A 22,934-nucleotide genomic window follows, 5' to 3' on the forward strand; every position below is an offset into this window, starting at 1 on the left:
TTTAACTGTCAATGTCAGGATGTCAGAATGACCCACAAGTTGCAAATTACGTTTTTTTTCTTAGTGTTATTATTTTGTTTTAAAGTTGACTTCATGTTGCAAAATATTAAGGGAAAGATAAAAGAAAATTAGGGTAGTTACATAATCAACACTGATTAGGTATGTTTAGGATTTAAACTTTTATCTATAGAGTTAGAGTAATGGGGGGGGTGCACACGGGTGGGTCAGTCGGTTAAGCGTCCAACTTCAGCTCAGGTCGTGATCTCGCAGTGTGTGAGTTCGAGCCCCGCGTCGGGCTCTGTGCTGACAGCTCAGAGCCTGGAGCCTGTGTTGGATTCTGTGTCTCCCCATCTCTTTCTGCCCCTCCCCCGCTCACGCTCTGTCTCTCTTGCTCTCAAAAAGTAAATACAACATTAAAATAAAATTTTTAAAGAGTTAGAGTCATGGGGTCAGAGAAGGCTTTCAGAGTCCATATGATAAAACCTACAAATTAGGATTTAATTTAAAGGCAACTTATTTATAAAACTTGCTGTAGCAACGAGAGCTCACTTACAAAAATCTTCATACTGGTGCTGTAGTTCATCCAAAATAAATAGAATATCTCTAATATCCACCATGTGGTTACCTGTAATAGAAAGAGTAAGTTCAAGTACTGTTATTTCTTTTTTGAACACAAATCTAGTTTCCATCCCATTCTAATACAAAAACAACACAGAGATGTGTGAAAGTAGGAACAGAGGTTGTGAATAATATCTAGAATTGTTAATAGCTCAGTACACACTGAAACATAAAAGACCATTATTTTCTTTTTCCCTTAATAAAAGAGTTTCCCACCAAAAGAAATTAGTCACATTTTAAGCTCCACAGCTAGGTAATCAGGTTAATATTTCACTCATTTAATAAATAGTGTTTTGAGAATTTACTATAGGTAGAATTTCAAGTTTTAGCTCTTTTGTCTTTCTCACTGGATTGTGAGCTCTCCAAGAGTACAGGATGTCATTTGTTTCCCCAATGCCTAGCAAATTATATACTTCCTAGCACTTAAAAACTAATTTTTTTGAGGGGCACCTGAGTGGCTCAGTCAGTTGAGTGTTTGACTCTTGATTGGGGCTCAGGTCATGATCTCAGAGTTCAAGGGTTCGAGCCCCACGTTGGGCTCTGCGCTGACAGTGCAGAGCCTGCTTGGGATTCTCTCTTTCCTTCTCTCTCTGCCTCTCTCCCACTTGCACTGTCTCTCTCTCAAAATAAATAAACAAACTTTAAAAAAATTATTTTTTAAAAATTATTTTTGATAAAACAGGGAGGGGGACAAAACATAAGAGACTTGTAAATATGGAGAACAAATTGAGGGTTACTGGAGGGGTTGTGGGAGAGAGGGTGGGCTAAATGAGTAAGGGGCACTAAGGAATCTACTCCGGAAGTCATTGTTGCACTATATACTAACTAATTTGGACGTAAATTGAAAAAAATAAAAAATAAAATTAAAAAAATATTTTTGAATGAATAAATATACTAAAGGCTGTAAGAATCATGCAATGTCTACATTGTGGATAGCAGTAAACCATTTACTTGGCGTCTTACACATGTACAGCACTCCCATAATTATAACTTCCTACCATTCCTGCCCTTGCCTCTGTCTAAAACCATTTTCCTTCTTGGACAGTGTATGACAGAGAATGGGGTCAGAGACAGTGACCTCAAATAATGTTGTTCCAACTGGACACCCAATAGTTCTTGCCTCCAAATGTCTGGCTTCGCTTGACATCCAAGGTGAGAAAGACCAGGTGTTGACTTACCTACTTATAAAAATACTAGGTTTGTTCTTCAGCCTATGCCTAAAAAATCAACTATTCAGTTATAAGCATAAGCAAAGACCCTGAAAAGAAGATGCCAGTTTTTAATGTGCCTTTTGAGTCCAAGAATTATTATATACACTATGGTTTTGGTGTTGGGTAAGATTGATTCATTCTGCTTCTTTGAAAATTGGTAAGCTATGTCAGGTCCAGGACTTTAAATCACTGCAAAGCAAGTAAGTATTTGACCAACCAAAGAAGTGCTAGACCAATTGATGTTAAGTTTCATCTCTTCTGATTAGAACTGCTTCTTACATTCTGGGGTTTTTTTTAATTATTTTTAATGTTTATTTATTTTTGAGAGAGACAGAGACAGAATGCAAGTGGGTTGGGGCAGAGAGAGGGGGAGACACAGAATCTGAAGCAGGTTCCAGGCTCTGAGCTGTCAGCACAGAGCCTGACGTGGGGCTCGAACTCACAAGCCACGAGATCATGACCTGAGCCGAAGTTGGACGCTTAACTGACTGAGCCACCCAGGCGCCACTCTTACATTCTGTTTTTTTTATTTTCTTGGTATTTGTTCTCATTCTGTTCTTGATTGTGGTTCTAACACCCCAGTGAACTTCTGGAACTTTTGTAGATAGAGTCCATATCCCAAGTTCTTAGATCAAAGCATCAGTCCTAAAATAATTCAAGGCTTCAGCCCTCAAATTCCTGAATTTGATCAGTGAAAAGTATTCTTTTGGATCATCCATAAATTAATCCAATGGAGAAGGCTGTATTGTTTATATCTGGTCTCTACTTAAAGAACTCCCCTTTCTGGAAAGAGGTCCAAGACTGACCAGTGAGCATGCAGTAGCCAACCATTTATAGATTTACTAGCTCTTGCTCAAATTTATTCCTTCTTCTATGCAATGACAAATACTTCTCACACACCTCTAAGACAAATACTATCCATTTATATAGTCTCTGGTGGCCAAATAAGCATTACAGAATCTGAAATTACTATTTTGACCCCCTACCTAGCTTATCAAAACCTCAATGAATAATTACTGGTTGAGACTGAGACTATCAGTATAGTTACAGGTAGCATTTACTTCATAAGAGAAGTTCAAAACAGCTTCCCACTCTTACATTTGTCCTTCTGGAGGAAGCTCATATTGGAACTTTCCTTTCCATTCAACCTGGAAAATGTAACTATCTAATGGGAAAAAAAATTATCCTCATCATCAAAGTCATATTCAAGGCAACATTACTTTGAAGGTGTTAAATGACTATTAACACATTTCCATAGTCTCCACAATAGCTCCACAATATCAAAGACCTTCTCATCAAAAATCATGCTAGTTACTACTTTTCACCCAGTTCAGTTACTAGATTGGTAAATCCCACGAGAGAAAAAACTACTGCACCAATATCCTATCTCAGAAACCAAACTACCAGAACTGTCACACAGTGATTTTCCATATTCCTCTTGCCAGATCTTAATGAAGCAAATGCTTGTTAGACTTCCTTGCAAATTCCAGCGGCATTCCTCTTCATCATGCATACTCATGAAGATATTCTCCATGTTATCAGTATTGCTCCAAAAAACCAAACCAAATACAAAAACAAGATGTTAAAACAGTACCTATGCCAGGGTGCTATGGCTTCTACTAGTGGGATAACTGACTTAGATCACTCCTTACTTCAAAATTCTGTTACAGAAGAAACCATATCCACTACCGGGGTAACCCAAAACTTTTGGCATTCTGAGGGTGTCCTTTCCTTTAATGTTTAAGTAAAATAGCCCTGACCCCACACCATACATTATATGAACAGCAATCAATACTCCCTCCAAAATTTGAAGATTCCTGAGTGTTTTATACGCTGGCAGTTGATTTTCGTTTTGTTTTCTATTCCCGTGGACTCCTGATCTCTCTCACATTATCACATCCTATAGGTGCTATCTTCTCTCCACCCCAAGCCTACCTAACACAGAACCTACAGACCTTTTTCCTTGAAATCCACCCACCACATGACTAACACAAGGCTATTGTATATAACCAACTCCTACTAGATAACTTGAAATTAATGAGAGTAAGGGATTTCTTTATAGCACAGCAAGCACTACATAGTATTGTCCTAGAGTTCTACAGCCACTCTCTATTGATTGCTAGACCCCCATCCACTCTCAGGTTCCCTCAGTGTTCCTCTTCCAGCTGCCCATTAGCCACTGTTGTATTCTAAGTTCCTGTTGTTTTCTTATATAGAGTACTTTACCTTACCTTTTTGCTCAAACTACGTATCTCCCAACAGGCTTTAGCTCTCATAATCAAACATACCTGTTAAAATGATTTTCCTAGTCAAAAGACAAGGACCTCCCCTATGAGGAATTTTACCTTAAGTCACAACCAGGTTATTAAAAATGACAAAATGAAAAAATCTTATTCTCTCTGGTTGGAGGAGATGGAGTGAAGGGTGACACTTATTAATTCATTCAACATACATTTGTTGAGCAGTTAATATGTGCCATAAGCACTGTATGGAGTACTGAGGATACAACATTGAGCAAAAGTACACATGATATCTGCTTTCTTGGTATTTCGTCTTATCTGAGATACAGATCTTCACAAAACAATAAGAAATAGGGGTACCTGGGTGGCTCAGTCGGCTGGGCGTCTGATTTTGGCTCACGTCGTGATCTCGTGGTTTGTGAGTTCGAGCCGCACATTGGGTTCTGTGCTGACAGCTCAGAGCCTGGACCCTGCTTCAGATTCTGTGTCTTCCTCTCTCTCCCTGCCTCTCCCTCACTCACACTCTATTTCTCTATCTCTCTCAAAAATAAACATTGAAAAACTTTTTAAAAAATATAAGAAATAAAAGTTGCAACTGTGATTAGTGCTGTGAGAGTGTATGAGAACTTGACCTAGTCAGAAAAGTCATGGAAGCATCCTTAAAGAATAGAGTTGAGTTTAGATCCAAAGTATAAGTAGTAATCCACTAGGAGGGGAAGAACGCTCCAGGAAAAGAAAAGAATATATGTAAAGGCTATGGCAGGAGGAAGCCTGGTATATAACTGAAACTCTAAGAAGGCACAGTAAGCAAAGCAGAATGTGGTCTGAGATGAAGCTGGAGATCTAAGGTAAAGGCCAGACATTGCAAGTCCTTGTACGTGACCTTAAAGGGCTCTTCATCCCAAGAAGTATTATTAGAGTTTATGCAAGGAGGTAACATGATCAGATGTGTGGGTTTTTTTTATTTTTTATTTATTATTTTTTTTTTAATTTTTTTTTTCAACGTTTATTTATTTTTGGGACAGAGAGAAACAGAGCATGAACGGGGGAGGGGCAGAGAGAGAGGGAGACACAGAATTGGAAACAGGCTCCAGGCTCTGAGCCATCAGCCCAGAGCCCGATGCGGGGCTCGAACTCACGGACCGCGAGATCGTGACCTGGCTGAAGTCGGACGCTCAACCGACTGCGCCACCCAGGCGCCCCAAGTTTTTTTATTTTTTTATTATGTTTATTTATTTTTGAGAGGGAGGAGGGGCAGAGAGAGAGAGGGAGACAGAATACGAAGCAGGCTCCAGGCTCCGAACTGTCAACACAGAGCCCAACATGGGGCTTGAAACTACAAGCCTGAGACCATAACTTGAGCCAAAGTCGGACACTTAACTGACTGAGCCACCCAGGCGCCCCACAGATGTGTGTTTTGAAAAGATCATTCTGTCCATAGTGTTAAGGGGGATAAGACTGGGTGTGGGTGGGGGCACCTGGGTGGCTCAGTCGGTTGAGCGTCTGACTTCGGCTCAGGTCATGATCTCACAGCTCGTGAGTTCGAGCCCCCCGTTGGGCTCTGTGCTGACAGCTCAGAGCCTGGAGCCTGCTTCGGATTCTCCCTCTCTCTCTGCCCCTAACCCACTCGTATTCTGTCTCTGTCCCTCTCAAAAATAAACAAACATTAAAAAAAAAAAAGGAAAGACTGGATGTGGGTGGCATTGTTAGGATGAACAGTGATGGTCCTAAGGAAAAATTATGGTAACTTGGACTAAGGTAATGGTGGAAAATAGAGAGATTTAAGAGATATCTAGAAGTTTCAAATAATAGTAATTCACAACGGTTGCATGAGGAGAACAGAGAAAACAGAGTTGCCAAGGGTAATTCCCAGGTTTCTGCTTCCTATTTCTTGAGACTATTCTAGTGCCAATAGGTTCTATTTAATTCCTACAACAATCTATGAAATCAGCATAATTTTTCAGTTTAGCTCCCCAAGTACAAAGCCTGGAAATCCAGACCAGAATTCCATAAGCCAAAAAAAAAAAAAAAAAAAGAAAAAGAAAAAAAAAAAGCCACAGTGGTTTCATATGTAATTTCTGTTGCTTCTGGTAGAGCATGCCCTAAAGGCTATGTAATAATATGACTTGAGATTAAGCTTTAAAATCCCTATTTTATGGGCGTCTTTATGCTCCAGAACATCCCTCCACTTACGTCTATCAACCCAGAACTCACCATAAATGACTACCTACTAAAATCCATGCAGCCTGGTTCTATCTTCACAGTACATCCCAGCCACCAAAGACCCCCTAAAAGCCACCACTGACAAATGACAAAAACCTGTGGAAGCCCATGGAAAAGGATGCCATGTCTGATAATGTTCCTGCCATATTTACACAAACTGTTCCCTCAGTCTAAAATGTCTTTCTCACTCTTCATTACCACCTTCAACCAACTAACCCCTACTGATCCTTCAAGATTTAGCTCAGACATCACATCCTCTGATGATCTTTCCCTGGTGTTTCCAGTATACATCTGCAGCCTAACTACATTCTATAACAGTATTTGCTATACAACATTATCATTTTCATTTATTTGACTCTTTCCACACTAGAATGGGAACTCCTTTGGAAAAAGAAATGTGTTCTATTCATCTCTGTATCACCTTGCATAGTTCCAAGCACAGTAGATATTAAATGACTATCTGACTCATTAAATACATGGATAATCAATGAATCAATCATTTATCAATCCATTATTATCAGACACCCCCTGGTGACATATAAACATATAATACAAAACATCTGCTAAATATATCCATAATGTTTTTTTTAAAAATCTACATTTTGCAAAGAGTAACTGAATAGCATGAGAAGATTGTGTAATCAAAGCTATCTAATAAAGTTAAAAATTCAAGAAATTTAGATCTCCTAGTTTGTGAAGCCAATGCCCTTGACATTAAAGAAACCATCTCTCCACAAACAAGAAATGGAAGAGAGGTAAGTTTGAAAAGAAAATAAATACATTTTTCTCTTACATTTTTATCAAACATACCAAAATCTAATAATTTTAGAAATTTCTCATTTAATTTTTCTAGACTATCTCTTACCACAGACACCAGTAAGCAATGTTGATAGGTGGCAAGAGGTAAGAATCAAGAAGGAGAGATAAAGGATGAATCAGCACACTGATATCCAAGAAAGATATAGTTACATAGTAATTCAAATAACTCACTGTCTATACTAGCATGTTTTATCACTTCCTGAAAAGTTTCAGGAATTACAGGAATATCCATGCTATCCAAAACAGCAGCCAGTTCATCAGTCGCAACTCGACCACTTTTTATCCTACAGAAAATCTTCAAGGCATTCTGGAATGCTGCAAAAATATAACAAAGAAAGAAGCTATTTTATCATGAGAATCAACAGCTTTTCTTGGAGGGGCTGATTTTGTGTCAATAGCCTACCAGGGTACAATACCTTTACATAGGCATAGGGTTTTCTAAAACTGTACCTGCAAGTAGGCATTTGCCCAATTCTGACCACATTCCTAATATAAATGTAATTTTTGCTATTATCACTACTGATACAATATTAGCGATGATAGGTGGTATTTATTGAATGCTATTTATATGCCAAACATTGTGCTAAAAGCTATAGGCATTGTGCTAAAAGCTCTGGATTATCTCATTATACTATATTCACCGCTTAGTTAAGCCTTGTAACTAAAATAATTTCATATCTATCAGTGGTATAATCTATAATAGCAAGGCAGCTTAATCCAAAATTTGAGGGCATCATTAATTGCTTTAAAATGTAATTTAGAAAAAATAGCGTAAAAGAAAGAACAGAGTAGATGCAAAATTTCTCTTTAGATTTTTTTATATTACAAAGAGTTTAGTAATGGTTTAACCACTATTTAAAGGTCTTCTATTTCTCCACAGAAACTTCATTTTCTTACGCTAACAGTCCTTAACATCAAAAATGAACTGGAAAGATTTGTAACAATATGGACAGAACTAGAGTGTACTGTGTAAGTGAAATAAGTCAGAAGAAGACAAATATGTTTTCACTCATATATAGAATTTAAAAAACACAACAGGTGAACATAGGGGAAGGAAAGGAAAAATAAGATAAGAACAATAAGAGACTCTTAAATACAGAGAACAAACTGAGGGTTGCTGGAGGGGAGGTGGATGGGGGATGGGCTAAATGGGTGAGGGGTATTAAGGAGGGCACTTGTTGGGATGAGCACTGGGTGTTATACGTAAGTGATGAATCAGTGGGTTCTACTCTTGAAACCAACACTATACTGTATGTTAACTAACTTGACTTTAAATAAATTTTTAAAAATGAATTGGAAAGAACACAGTTAAATGAAAATATTCATATTAATGAGAGAATTTTCCCTAAACAGATGTCTTCCTTAAAATCTAAACAGATTGATACCTGTGTCCTAATGCTAAATTTAAGTGACCCTCCAACTACCGCTCCCCTTAATTTGATAAGGAAACACAATTCCCATAATCAACTTCAGAGAGCGAATCACTTTTTGTCAGACTACATTTTCTCGGAATTCAGGATATAACGAGCCTACTGATCCACAAGTTCTTAGATTTGCACAGTCATGGAGGAAGAACTGGGCATTATTCACTCATCCAACCAACCAGTTGTTATTGACCAGGCGAGCAAAAGTAGCAGAGGAAGGACCTCTGAGAATCCTCTCCTCCATAAAAGCTGTGAGAACACGGACGCAAACTGTCAGAATCAACTTTTTTCAAAACTCTGGCTGTAAATCAAAGGCTTAGAGTCGTCCAAAGAGTGTTTTCTTTCAGAAAAACGGCTGAACCTCAGTAATAGTGAGCTTTGTGGCATTTTAGCTTGCCATTATTCCCATCTTGCCATCCCAGCTTCCCAGGAGCCTTGAAAACTAAGAGCCTACCCTCATGATGAAAAACAGCAGCCTGACAGCCAATGGAGAAGAATGAGTTTGGAACTTCTTCAAAGCCCCATTCTCTAAGAACTGTCATTATGAGACCTGCCTTGTGGCTCCCTGGAAGACCCTACTTGCCAAGCTGCCTTATTTAACCAGACTCAAAGCTTGCCCAAGGCAAAGAGTCTTTTCCCTGGAAGTACTCCTCAAACACAATCAGAGGCAATTAGTTAACATTATAACTGTCTGAAGTGGTGGGTAATAGTTGGAGCAAGCACTGGATGTTACATGTAAATGATGAAGCACTAAATTCCACTCCTGAAACCAGTATTACACTATATACTAACTAATTAGTTTAAGTAAAAACTTGAGACAAATGAACAAAAACCAGTCAGATTCAGGAGCCCTGCTCTTAAATGCTATTGCTGCTCTTCCAATGACATACTAATATTTTTTAGGATTAAAAAAAATTTTTTTTTTTGGAGAGAGAGAGAGAACAGGGGAGAGGGGCAGAGGGAGGGAGGGACGGAGGGAGGGAGGGAGGGAGGGACGGAGGGAGGGAGGGAGGGAGGGAGAGAGACAGAGAGAGAGAGAGAGAGAGAGAGAGAGAGAGAGAGAGAATCCCAAGCAGGCTCCATGCTCAATGTGGAGCTTGACTTGGGGCTTGATCCCACAACCCTGGGATTGTGACCTGAACCAAAATCAAGAGTTAGATACTCCACTGACTAAGCCACCCAGGGGCCCTGACACAATGATTTTTAAAAATCAAATAAACCCACAACTGTACAAAGAAGAAAGATAAAAGCAACACAAATTTCCCATTCAGGGCATGCAAAAAATGATGCATTTTGATTAATATCCTACTTGGATACCTTTCTATGTCTCTACGTTCATCAACGATTGTGAATATTTCACTCAATTAAAACAGTACATATAGTATACTGCCTTTTCACTAAAAATATGCCATGGACCTATTTACAAGTCAATAAATGTAGATTCATGCCATTAAAAAAAAACAATTGGGGCAAATAATAGGCTAGCAAACAAGCTTAAGAGGAAAATCTGGGAAATGAGACGTCTGTAGAGGCCTTTGAAAAGTTCCAACATATTCCTGAGCATCTAGATGGCCACACACATAAACAGGTCTGTACCCAGGAAAACCAGAGTAAGTTCTGAACGCTCAGGTCTGGCTTACATTGAGGATATACACACGCAGGAAGTGAAGGCCAAGGAAGAGTTGAAAACTATCTGTCTGAGTGTTGAAGGCATGCCCCAAGGCACACATAGGGTCCCTCTGGTTCTCCTCTACCTAATAATTGGCAACTAATTTTGCCTTAAAAGGCACTTAAGGACACAAGCATACATATATAAACTATAATGTGAAAATAAATATGTATAAAATATAAGAAAAGATATTCATTGTGAAAGTGTCTATACTAGGAAGATAATTAGAATCAATAAAGGATTAGTTAAATAAATTATAGTATATCTACATTTTTCAGACACCATGCAGCTATTAAAAAATAAAAGGATCGAGCACCTCGGTGGCTCAGTTGGTTAAGCATCCGACCCCTTATTTTGGCTCAGGTCATGACCTCATGGATGGTAAGATCAAGCCCCACATCAGGCTCTGCACTGACAGCATGGAGCCTGCTTGGGATTCTGTCTCCCTTACTTTCTGCCCTTCCCTCACTTGCTCTGTATCTCTCTCTCTCAAAATAAATAAAAATAAACTTAAAAACAATTTTTTTTAAGTAAAAGGCAGACCTACACTTACTGGCATGGGGAAAACTTTCCAAGACATATTACTCAGTTAAAAAAAAAAAATTCATGCTAGACAACAAAGTACATAGCATGATCCCTTTCTCTTAAAAGTATAAGATGATCATATTTTTCCCTTTTATTTTCTTAGGGTCTCTTGATTTCTAACTGTATGCTTGATCTTTTCACTTGCCTCTGTAAGACCCAGGTACTCTAGTTCTCTTCTGCCTAGTAACTGATAACTCATTTTCTCTTACAAAATATGTAAATATTTATATACATTCATAAATGCATATAATAAAAGATGCTAAAGTCAACATTAACTTTAATATAGGAAGGATTAAAGAGGGTATTGTACATTTATATACTATTATATTGCTTGGATATTTTACTAAAAATAGTGTATTTGAGAATTAGGCATACCGTTTTAAGAGGAAGAAAAGAAATTTGGCACTTCTTGGTTGGTCTCAGAACATTTGACCATAAATAAAAAATAAGGTCAAAATAGAAAACCAGAACTTGAAAAACAAAGGAATACATGATAGCTCAACTGGGGCTCGACAAGCAGGCAGTACTTAGGTACCCAAACACACTTACAAATCTATAGTCAAGAAAAAGCTATAAGCTGAAAACCAAGTAGACAAAGAGGAAACCCAGTGCTATAGGAGTTAATCAAAATGCCAAGTAGGAAGAAATTCAAAGAGGGAAAGCAAGCCAAGCATCACATCTATATTGCTAATTGATGCATACGGTAATGTATTAAATAACATTCACTACATTAATGAATAAACATTAAAAGAGTTTTTCTTGCCTCTTGCTTCTTATCCAGGTATATGAAGATTATCACATTCATATATCCTTGATTCCAAGAAAATACAGGCTGGTTGACAGAAATATATAACCCCAAGGACAGATGATAGGAATTTGATCTTGCCTAATGGCAAAACCAAGGAACTGGTTTCTGTCTTGATTTGTTCTAACCCAAAGAACTGTTAAAATTAGGTCACAAACCCTAGAGATCTCAGAATATTGGAAGCACTGTTTCTATCAGTAACACGAATATTTCTTCCAATCACTTTCTTTGCTATTTACAGGAGTGTAAACTAAACGTTGTTAGGAGATCCATCAGTGTCTGAAATTTTTAGGGAGAAATACAAGCAGATTCCAAAGAGAGCAAAGAAAGTACTATTCACATTGGAGAAGAAAACAGATATGAGATTTCAAAGGGAAAAAAAGAAAAAAAACCACATGAACAAAGAAAGGCCTGGAAACAAGAATGAAATTGGCATGTATAGACATTTGTGTCTATAACTGGAGCACGGGGTTCTTGCCTGGAAAAGATTCTACCAAGAGGAAAGTGGCAAGAAAAATTATAAGGGGGTGAGGATGTCAAGCATAAGGGTTTGGACCACATTCATTTCATCACAGGAAAAGCATCTAAATTTTTGAGCAGGAGAATGATATGACAAAAATCGTGTGTTAAGAAAATCTAGCAGTTGCATGCAGGAAAAAGTGGAGATTATGGATAGAAAATTAGGATACTGTGGACAGGTTTTTAGTGCCTTTTATGAAATAACTCGTGTCTAATTGTTCTCAACCTAGGCTACAGGGGAAAACACTATGTGAGAGATCTGAAAAAAACCTAAATTCATATAACCATCCCACCCTAAAATCAGTGACAATCAAAATCATTCTTTTCTGCAATTTTGAAGAATCGTTTTTTTACCTGGATCCTGGGAGACCAAATAACAAACATCATTCACAGTCTTAAGGAAATCTGAAAAATCCAGCATTCCATTAACCACAATAATAGTTCAGAAACAGAAGGAAAAAAACTGCATTAGCAAACTCATTAAGAACATAAGATAAAAATGCAAACTAAAAATGTGAATACAATTAACTGATAGTCTAGAGGAGCACTAACATTAAATATAGACTGTAAAAAGAAAACCTATCATAAAACATAATTACACATTTTAATTATGTAGTAAATAGTGCCCAGCAATAATCAAAATGATATAGACTAGAATTTAAGATACTGCAATATTCTTTACTCAAAGCTCTAATTTTTATACTTGTCATTAGGTGCAAAAAAATCATGCAACTTGTCAATTTTACATATATAATGGTTTTGCCTGAAAAGAATAGGACTGATTTCATTGTGTTCTAGCTAAGACCCTCTATACCAGTGGTTTTAGGGGAGATTACAGATCCAGATGAGACTCTAATGAAAGCTTTGCCTCAAATCATTCCATCTCCTTCTCTCCTCTCCTCCTTTCCTCCCTCTCTCTCTCTCTCTCTCTCTCTCTCTCACTACACACACACACACACACACACACACACACACACACAAAATGTATTGAACAAATGCACAAAATATTGCACAATATTAAAGTCTTCACCCAAAAAATCCTCTCATTTATCATGCAAAAAGTAATGCCTATTTATTGAAAGAAAGAAAGAAATCTAAATTGTACAAATGAAAATTTCAGTAAGAAATTATTGCTTGGTTTGAATGAGAAGTTGAAATGATGGAGCTTTTTTTTCTGCATGATAATGCACAGGTCATCTCTGATGAGCAACTAGAGCTGAAAAGCCAGGTTTACAAAGTGTGACAAAACACAGAATCAGGATTCTTCTGTCTCATTTTCTAGACAAGCATAGATCTGCGTCAAGGAACATCTGAATTTTTCAAGATTCTTCAAGTTAAATAACTCTAACGTCATTTTCCTCTTCATATAGTAAATGAGGCCAATTTTGAAAGGGTTTATCTGTGTTTGGAAGAAACTTATTATAAATTTACATTTTAAATTAATGTAATCTGAACAAAGTAACTTATAAAAGAACATTTCAGTGCTTCTGGTGGTCTGCAGGCTTCTACTGTCAGAGAAATTGACAAGGCTTAGTTGTTCTCATTGCTAAACCACAGAAACACTTTCTGGATTGGAAAATTTGTCAAGTTGTCTACCTCAAAATTTCTTTTTCAGTGTCATAACTTGAGAGTGGTTTCTCCTTTCCTTCAAAGACACAATGAAACATCTGTGCAAATTTCAATCAATTATTTTGATTTGTTTTCTGACTTCTATGTGACTTAGGTTTAAACAAAAACCTTATAGATAAAACATCAAGAGCACAATCCATACAAGAAATAGTTGTAGACTAGACTTCTTCAGAAGTATGAACTTAAGTTGAAAGATATTCTTCAAAAATTGGGGTGCCTGGGTGGCTCAGCGGGTTAAATTCCGACTCTTGATTTGGGCTCAGGTCATGATCTCACAGTTGGTGAGTTCAAGCCCCGCATAGGGCTCTGTGCTGACAGGGCAGAGCCTGCTTGGGATTCTCTTTCCTCTCTGTTCCTCCCTTGCCTGTGCTCTCTCTCACATATCCAGTAAAGGACTCGTATTCAGAATACATACATTCAAAACGCAATAGTAGGAACACAAACACATTTTCAATGGGCATAAGATATACAGGGAGCAAAAAAGCACATGAAGATATATTCAAAATCATTTGATCATTCAGGAAATGCAAATTAAAACCACAATGAGAAAACACCATACATCTATTAGAATGACAATTTTTAAAGGCTCACCAATTCCAGGATTGACAAGGATGAGGAGCATCTGAAACTGTCATAAATTGTTCCTAACAATGTAAAATAATTCAGCTGCTTTGCAAGCACAGTTTAGCAGTTTCTAAAAAATTCAAATATACCTACCATATGACCCAGTTATCCTACCATCAGGTATTTACCCAAGATAAATGAAAATAGTATATGACTACACAAAGACACATAAATGAATGTTTACACCAGCTTTATTTGTAATAGCCAAAAACTAGAAACAATCCAAACATCATCAATTAATGAATGGATGAACAAATCATGGCACATCCATAAGAGAGAACGCTGCTTAGCAATAAAAAGAAATAAACCTGATATGTACCAAAGCATAGATGAATCTCAGTATAATTACGCTGAGTGAAAGAAATCAAACTAAAAAAAATGAGTACTTACTGCACGATATCATTTATATAAAGTTCTAGAAAATGCAAACAATCTGTAGTGACAGAAGCAGGTTAGTGTTTGCTTGGGAAGTAGTGGGGGGGGGGGTTGTGGAAAGAGAATGGGGGCTTACAAAGGGGTATAATGGGATTGAGTTTTCACAAGTATATACATATGTAGAAATTTTCAAATTGTATACTTTAAATAAGTCAAGTATATACCTCAATAAAACTATAAAATACGCAGATAATTTAAAATCCATTGGAATAGCCAATTCCAAAAACAGTACAGAGGTTTTGTCTAAAAATTAAAAACAGAACTATCATATCATCCAGCAAGCTCACTTTTGGATAGATACCCAAAGGAAATAAAAGCACTATCTCAAAAAACTATGTGCACTTCAAGCATTGCAGCATTATGCCCAATAGCCAAGAAATGGAAACAGCCTAAATGCTCACCAACAGATGAATAAAGAAAATGTAACCTCTATGTATATGACATATTCTGGAGGGTGGAGGGAGTGGGCAGATGTTTGTCAAAGGATACAAACTTTAGGTATGAGATGAACAAGTTCTGGGAATCTGATGTACAGCATGGTGACTATAGTTAATAATACTATATTGTATCTTTGAAATTTGCTGAGAGAGTATATCCTAAGAGAGTAGTGTTCTCATCACACACAAAAAAGGTAACTATGTGAGGTGATGGAGATGTTATTTACTTGATAGCTGGTAATCAGTTCACAATGTATATGTATATCAAATCATTACGTTGTACACTTTAAATATATGCAATTTCTATTTGTCAATTATATCTCAATAAAGCTGGACAACATAACATGACTTGACATAAACCATGTTCCTATAGGTATATGCATATCCTATGACCCAGCTTCTTCATTTCTAGAAATCTATCCTATAAAAATATTTACACAAATGTGCAAGAATTGATGAACAAGGATGCTCTTTATAGCATTATTTGTAATAGCAAAAATTTTAGAGGTAACTTCACCACTAATCAATATGAGACCAATTAAAAGGTATATAACAAATATCCAGGAAGACTACCTACCAAATTATTAACAGTGTGTACTATGAAGAATTGTAGTGAAAGATTGAGGTGAAGAGATAATTTCCATTTTGTAATTTGTAAACTTCTTTAAGCTAAAAATACTAACTTAAAACAAAAAAAAACCTTTATATTCAGTTATTAAACTTTTTCTTGTATTTGCAATTTTTACCAAGATATTCAATATAGGTCTACACTTTTTTCAATGTAAAAATTAAGGAATACAAATTTAAACTAACATATGTTATCTAAAATTGTTTGTATGGACACTAATAATGAAGCAGCAGAAAGAGAAATTAAGAAAACAATCCCATGTACAATGGCACCAAAAAGAATAAAATACCAAGAATAAACTTAAGCAAGGAGGTGAAAGATCTGTACTCAGAAAACTATAAAGCACTGATGAAAGAATGTGCAGATAACACAAACAAATGGAAAGACATTCCGGGCTCACGAATTAGAAGAATATTGTTAAAATATCCATACTACCCAAAGCAATCTACAAATGTAATGCAATCCCTATCAAAATACCAACAGCATTTCACAGAACTAGAACTAACAATCCTAAAATTTGTATGGAAACAGAAATGACTCCAAATAGCCAAAACAACCTTCAAAAATAAAAAGAAAGCTGGAGGTATCATAATTCCAGATTTCAAGTTATATTACAAAGCAGTAGTAATCAAAACAGTGTGGTACTGGCACAAAAATAGACACATAGGTCAATGGAACAGAATAGAAAACACAGAAGTAAACACACAGTTAAATGGCCAATTAATCTTCAACAAAGGAGACAAGAATATGCATTTGGAAAAGACAGTCCCTTCAACAAACGGTGTTGGGAAAACTGGACAGCAACATGCAACAGAATGAAACTGGACCACTTTCTTACACTATACACAAAAGTTCAAAATGGATTAAGAATTTAAATGTTAGACCTAAAACCATAAAAATCCTAATAGAGAGCAGAGGCAGTAATTTCTCTGACAGAGGCAGCTATAGCAACATCCTTTTAGATACATCTCCTGAGGCAAGGGAAACAAAAGTAAAAATAAACTACTGGGATTACCACAGAATAAAAAGCTTTGGTACAGCAAAGGAAACAACCAATAAAACTAAACAATAACCTACTGAATGGGATAAGATGTTTGCAAATGACATACCCAATAAAGGGTTCGTATCCAAAATATATAAAGAACTTATATAATTCAACACCAGAAAAACAAATAATCCATTTTAAATGGGCAGAAGACAGGAACAGACATTTCTTCAAAGAAGACCTACATATGGCCAACAGACACATGAAAAGGTGTTCAACATCACTCATCATCAGGGAAATGCAAATCAAAACCACAATGAGATATCACCTCACACCTATCAAAATGGCTAAATTTAAAAACACAAGGAAAAACAAGTGTTGGCAATGATGTAGGAAAAAAAAGGAACCCTTGTGCATTGTTGGTGGGAATGCAAACTGGTGTAGCCACTGTGGAATACAGTATGGAGAGTCCTCAAAAAATGAAAACTACCATATGATCCAGTAATTGTACCTCTGGGAATTTACCCAAAGAATAAACATTAATTCATAGGTATACAGGCATCCCTAGGTTTATTGCAGCATTATTTAAAATAGCCAAATTATGGGAGCAGTCCAAATGTCCGTCGATAGATGAATGAAGATGTGATACACACACACACACACACACACACACACACACAGGAATATTATTCAGCCATAAAAGGAATTAAATCTTGCCATTTGCAAAAACATGGATGGAGCTAGGGAGTATAATGCTGAGTGAAATAAGCCAGTCAGAGAAACACAAATACCATATGATTTTACTCACATGTAGAATTTATGAAACAAAACAAATGAACAAAGTGGTGGGGGGTGGAGGTGGGAACAGGACAAACCAACAAACATACTCTTAACTATAGAGAACAAACTGGGGGTTACCAGAGGGAAAGTGGATGAGGGGATGGATGAAATAGGTGAAGGGGATGAAAAGGATACTTATCTTGATGAGCACTGCGTAATACAGGGAATTGCTGAATCACTATATTGTACACCTGAAACTAATACAACACTGTATGCTAACTAACTGGAATTAAAATAAAATAAAAACAAATAAAATAAAATAAAATAGGTTGTATGGCTTTGGAGTACACTTTTATCTTTCTGTCCCTCAGTTTCCCCAACTGTAAATCCAGGTAACTGGAAGAAACTACATCTGAAGTCTTGAAATCTAAAGCTCTAAAGATTTATTGCTTTGAATTTCTAAAAAAAAATTTTTTTTTCAACTTTTTTTTTTTTTGGGGGACAGACAGAGAGAGAGAGGAGAGAGAGAGAGAGAGAGCATGAACGGGGGAGGGGCAGAGAGAGAGAGGGAGACACAGAATCGGAAGCAGGCTCCAGGCTCTCAGCCCAGAGCCTGACGCGGGGCTCGAACTCACAGACCGCGAGATCGTGACCTGGCTGAAGTCAGACGCTTAACCGACTGTGCCACCCAGGCGCCCCTATTGCTTTGAATTTCTAATAACAGTATTACTTAAAAGCCTTAAAATGTTCACATCCTTTGACCTAGCAATTTCAATTTTAGTGACCTATCTTTTGTCTGATGAGATAAAGAGAAAAAACCCTGCTTATAACAGCAAAAATATTAGAAATGACATATTTATTTAGATTATTTGTTATATAGCTTATTTTTCAAAACAATTTGTTTTTGTGCTTTGATCTGTTCCACAGAAAAATTCACAGCTGCCAAAACCAGCCTGATGGCAGGGCCCGGGTGATGGATGGATCGGGACTGCATGGTGGCCCACCGACAGCGAAGCTTCTTGTACCCCTGCTTTTATGTGATTTGGCCTTAGCATTGGTCAGGGCAGCCCCCCTACCAATGAAAGTACCTGGGGATTTGTCGGTTGGGGAATTGCCCATGACAGGCCCCCTGGGAAAAGGACCACGGGGGAAAGAAATAAGATTCCGCAGGGAAATTATGCGGGCCTACATCCAGCCCTTGCCACCCCCTGTAAAGACTCCTCTACCTAAAGGAAGGATAGCCCCATATATTTCCCAGCCAGGGAGGGGGACAAATGGATTTGAAATCCCCACCCTGGCAACAAAGGAATGTATCTATGGATACAAATTACTCCAACCCCTAGGCCCACTTGGCCCCCAGGAGGCATTCCAGATGATAACTGGACCTGGTGGGTTAAGGTACAGAATGGTTCATTAGTTCCTAGGTATACATTGTCTCCCTGGGAGCGCAGAAGGCGTGGGTTCCCAGGGCCCTCTTGGCTCCCTCCCGGCACCCCAGACCAAAGCGAATAACTTTTGTTCCTTATACACAAATGGTTCAAAGAAACAATTAAGAAGTCATGTCCCTGTAAATGTTCCACTTGAGGTGTTGAGAGATAGATGACCTTTCATGAAAATAGCAAAGCAAACGCTTTCTAGACTATAAATAAACGTAGATACATAATGAAAATAATATGAAGAAATTAATCAATTTCTTGTAACGTTACAAGAAAATAACCATGTTGTCCCTTAATGGGTGATTACACAAAGGAACATTTTTAGAATTAGGTAAAGCCAAGAAACATAGATGACGCACGCTACAAGGAAATTGCTAACAAATATAATGCCACGTTTGCCGCAATAAAGCGGCCAGTCTAACACACTGTTGTTGTCCGTGTCCGTTTGTTATTTTCGCCGACGCCGTGCATCCTTCGGGAACCCCTGGACCTGCTGGGGCTGGACCCCGGCACACAGCCATTTAAAAAGGCAGTGTTGGGGTGCCTGGGTGGCTCAGTCGGTTAAGCGTCCAACCTCGGCTCAGGTCACGATCTCGCGGTTTGTGAGTTCGAGCCCCACGCCGGGCTCTGTGCTGACAGCTCAGAGCCTGGAGCCTGCTTCTGCTTCTGTGTCTCCCACTCTCTGCCCCTCCCCCACTCATGCTCTGTCTCTCTCTCTCTCTCTCAAAAATGAATAAATGTTAAAAAAAAAATTAAATATTTAAAAAGGCAGTGTGGATCTATATTTATTTACATGGAAGGTTGCCTAACATATAAAGTTAATAGAAAAAGGTAACAAAATTGTATGCATGTGAGTCAACATATATATTTTCTAATTATGTGTTTATGCATATGTATATACCACACTTACACACACACACGCACACACATGCTTAGAAAAATCCTAGAAAAATATATGTAAAAATACCAAAGTTCAGCTCTGGGTAGTGGGATTACACATAAGTTTTATTTTCTCCTTTCTTTTCTCCTATGCTTTCAGAGAATAAGGTTATTTCCACTTTGAATAATTATTTTAATAATAAATCTCCAAAAAATTCTATGTCAAGAGAATTAACATATGGGTAAATAAACATGTCAGAAAAAATAGAGTTGCTTTTTAGTCTTTCTAAAAGTTAGATTTATATTTATTATTTTATTTTTATACCCTCTGAAAGTTGTGTACAGTAGGCACTCAAAAAATGTTGGGGTGACTCGGATAGATAGACGAATGACACCATTGCAACTTGTCAGTTCCTGTTAGGTTGCTAAGTAACATTCTATTGGTGGTCCATTTGACTCCTAGTATTCTCCATCTACAAATTTTTTATAATAACCAATCCACATCTTTTATTTGAGTAGCTTGATGCTTTTAACCTCAGAGTATTACTGTGCCATTGTGTGTATTAAGTTTATTTTACTTCTGACCAATCCTTCAACTTATCTATACCATTTTTATTCTAAACTTATCTCTCCTCCTTAATAAGCTTGGAATGGTCTGTAAATGTAATCAGTTCTCTATTATTTACTTCTTTGATTAAAGTATTGGACACTGACAACAAAAGAGCAATTACTTTTCCAGATGTTTTAAAATAAAATTATTAGGATTTTGATTTGCATTTTTTTTGACTACTGAGGATGGAAAATATTTTTATATGATTATTGGCTACATATATTTTCTTTTATGTGATATTCTTATCCGTGTGTCTTACTCACTTTTCCATTCCATCTCCAATCTGAAGCTCAGAAAAGTGAAGCAACCATTGCACTGTCTACCATTGGGAAGCTGACAGCTTTGGGGGTATTTGCTCAGCTGAGGAGCTACGCACCTTTTATAGAAAATGTTGCTGCGAATTATGGAGAGGGCCAGCCCCACCCCCCACCCGTGGCCAGCATGAGGGTACTGCTTAACTGCTCCCACACCTACAGCTCATTGAACCACGCGGGGATGATGGGTCCAAGCTGAGCCAATCAGATTCTCTATCCCAGCCCCTTGGACTCTGGGGCTGAGACTAGCCAGTCTCCGTGACTGCTCAGAACATTAGCCCGTTAGCTTGGGGGCAGCCACGATCTGTCCTCTGGAATGTGGAGCAGAATATACTGCTCTACAAAGAAAGTAGTGAAGGAAATGCACGAGGAGGCAAAAACTTGTCAGCAGAGCCACACTGACAGTTCCCAGCTCCGCCTCCATTCTCTTCCCAAGAAGAGACCCCTTGGGTAAGCTCGGTGAGACACCTTGTCCCCTCTGAAGCCATCTCCCTCAGCTCACTCAAGTTGCTTTGCTACTGTGTCCAAAACGGTTTTAATACAACATCAGAGAAAGACCCAGATCCCAAGTCTTGTAAGTCCCAGTTCCGAGCCCCGCCGCTCTCCCACGTTTTTCTAGACGGTCAGAAGGGGTCGAGTCCTTGCCTCCTGTCCCCTCCTGTCACTACATCCTTCTTGGGGCTCTGCCTGCTAACTTAGTCCCACAGTGACCTCCTCACCAGTTCTTCATTCCCCCTGCTCCAGACACAATCTTTTTCACACAGTTGATGGTTGAGAGAAGATCGGGGCTCAGCAGTTCTGAAGGGGAGGCAGAGAATACCCGTGAGAACACAGAAGACAGTCCCAGAGACTGAGGCAGACACTGGCTCTCCCTGCCCCCCAGGGGCTGAGTCCTTCCAGATTAGGCAAGGGCTCCCTCCCAGAGGCCCATTGAGATATCTCTACAATGGCTGCTAGAGGTCAAGGGTGGCTAGGGGTGGGGGCAGGAGGGGCAGGAGTAAATGTATGTTTACTACCACACATCCTAGCTAGGGTACATGCTGGTTCACGCCACGTTTGAGGGTTTCTAGGGAAAGGAAATGTCAAAACAGGCAGCACAGAGGCCAAGGTAAACCTTGCCTAATGAGAGAGGCTCTTCAGGTCAAGAGTGCAGGGATGTTGATCAGAGTACGAAAGAGGGAGTAAGGGGCAAAGTCATGGACCTGTGGAGCCTCCAGGAGTGGCTCTGAGGTGGGGAGTTTGCCCTTGGCCTCCAATCAACCAGGCCATTAACCACACAAAGTCAGTACTTGATGGTTAGAGCTGAGCCTTCAGGGCCACCAGTCTGGCATTCAGCACTGGTTCTATGAGCCTCAGTTTGCTCGTCTGTAAAGCGGGGATCATAATAGTTTCCACCGCATGAGAAGCTGGCATGTGAAGTGCTTAGTATATAACACACTCTCGATAAATGTTGGCCGCTGCTGTCCTCTGCTACTGGGTGTGCAGAGCCTTTCTGGAGCCTGCACCCTGGAGAATCTCCTAACCGGAGGGGCATCGTAGCCACTAGTCAAATCCTCTGCTCAGCAAAGGCATTCCCGGACTCCTCGGGCCATCCCTCTGGGGGCATTCCCAGGCTTGGAGTGGGAAGAGAAGTCCTGTGAGTAGACCCCACTCATCCTCTCACCTCTCCCACCCTGAGACCCCGGCCAGACCTTTGCAGTCCTCGTGGCAAATGTTTTCCGAGTGACTCTTGTAATCATTGCACCAGTAGCGGCTGTTGATCTGGAAGATGCCATAGTCGAAGCTGCCGTCTGCATTTTCATTTACCTTTGATAGGTTGAAGTTGCTCTCCACAAAAGCCAGGCACAGCCCTTAGAACAGGGAGAAGAAGGTTTTTAGAGGGCTCTGAACTGAGGGACAAAGGATACGGAGGAGAAAGGGAGACGGGGAAGCAGAAGAAAGGAACAAGGCCTAAGAGGCTAGATGGGGCAAGCTGGCTGGAAACACCCATTAGCTTCTTCTCCCCTCGCCCTTCGGTCCATCCACCTGCCCCTCAGTACAACCGCTCATCATCCCGCTGTCCAT

General features: G+C 38.7%; 1 protein-coding gene across 1 annotated transcript; it reads right to left on the reverse strand.

Annotated features, from left to right (window-relative positions):
* Positions 1-385: 385 nt before the first annotated feature.
* Positions 386-22,934, reverse strand: LOC124527899 (lysozyme-like protein 6). Its single transcript, XM_047101185.1, has 5 exons — positions 22,910-22,934; positions 22,562-22,720; positions 21,590-21,668; positions 7,283-7,426; positions 386-625 (listed from the first exon to the last, which is right to left on the reverse strand). The coding sequence occupies exons 1-4, from the start codon at positions 22,932-22,934 to the stop codon at positions 7,396-7,398; spliced, it is 294 nt and encodes a 97-aa protein (XP_046957141.1). The 3' UTR covers positions 386-625; positions 7,283-7,395.

The sequence above is a fragment of the Lynx rufus genome, unplaced genomic scaffold, assembly GCF_022079265.1.
Source record: "Lynx rufus isolate CCGP_SWC_20201006 ecotype Redwood Valley unplaced genomic scaffold, mLynRuf1.p SCAF_59, whole genome shotgun sequence".
NCBI classification, from domain to species: domain Eukaryota; kingdom Metazoa; phylum Chordata; class Mammalia; order Carnivora; family Felidae; genus Lynx; species Lynx rufus.

Bases quoted from the DNA above. Each gene is read 5' to 3' on its own strand.
- LOC124527899 (XM_047101185.1), bottom strand. From the start codon at position 22,934: ATGGACAGCGGGATGATGAGCGGTT. The intron at 22,721-22,909 runs GTACTGAGGGGC...CCCTGTTCTAAG, and splicing joins CAGCGGGATGATGAGCGGTT to GGCTGTGCCTGGCTTTTGTG. The intron at 21,669-22,561 runs GTCTGGCCGGGG...CCTCCCCTTCAG, and splicing joins TTGCCACGAGGACTGCAAAG to AACTGCTGAGCCCCGATCTT.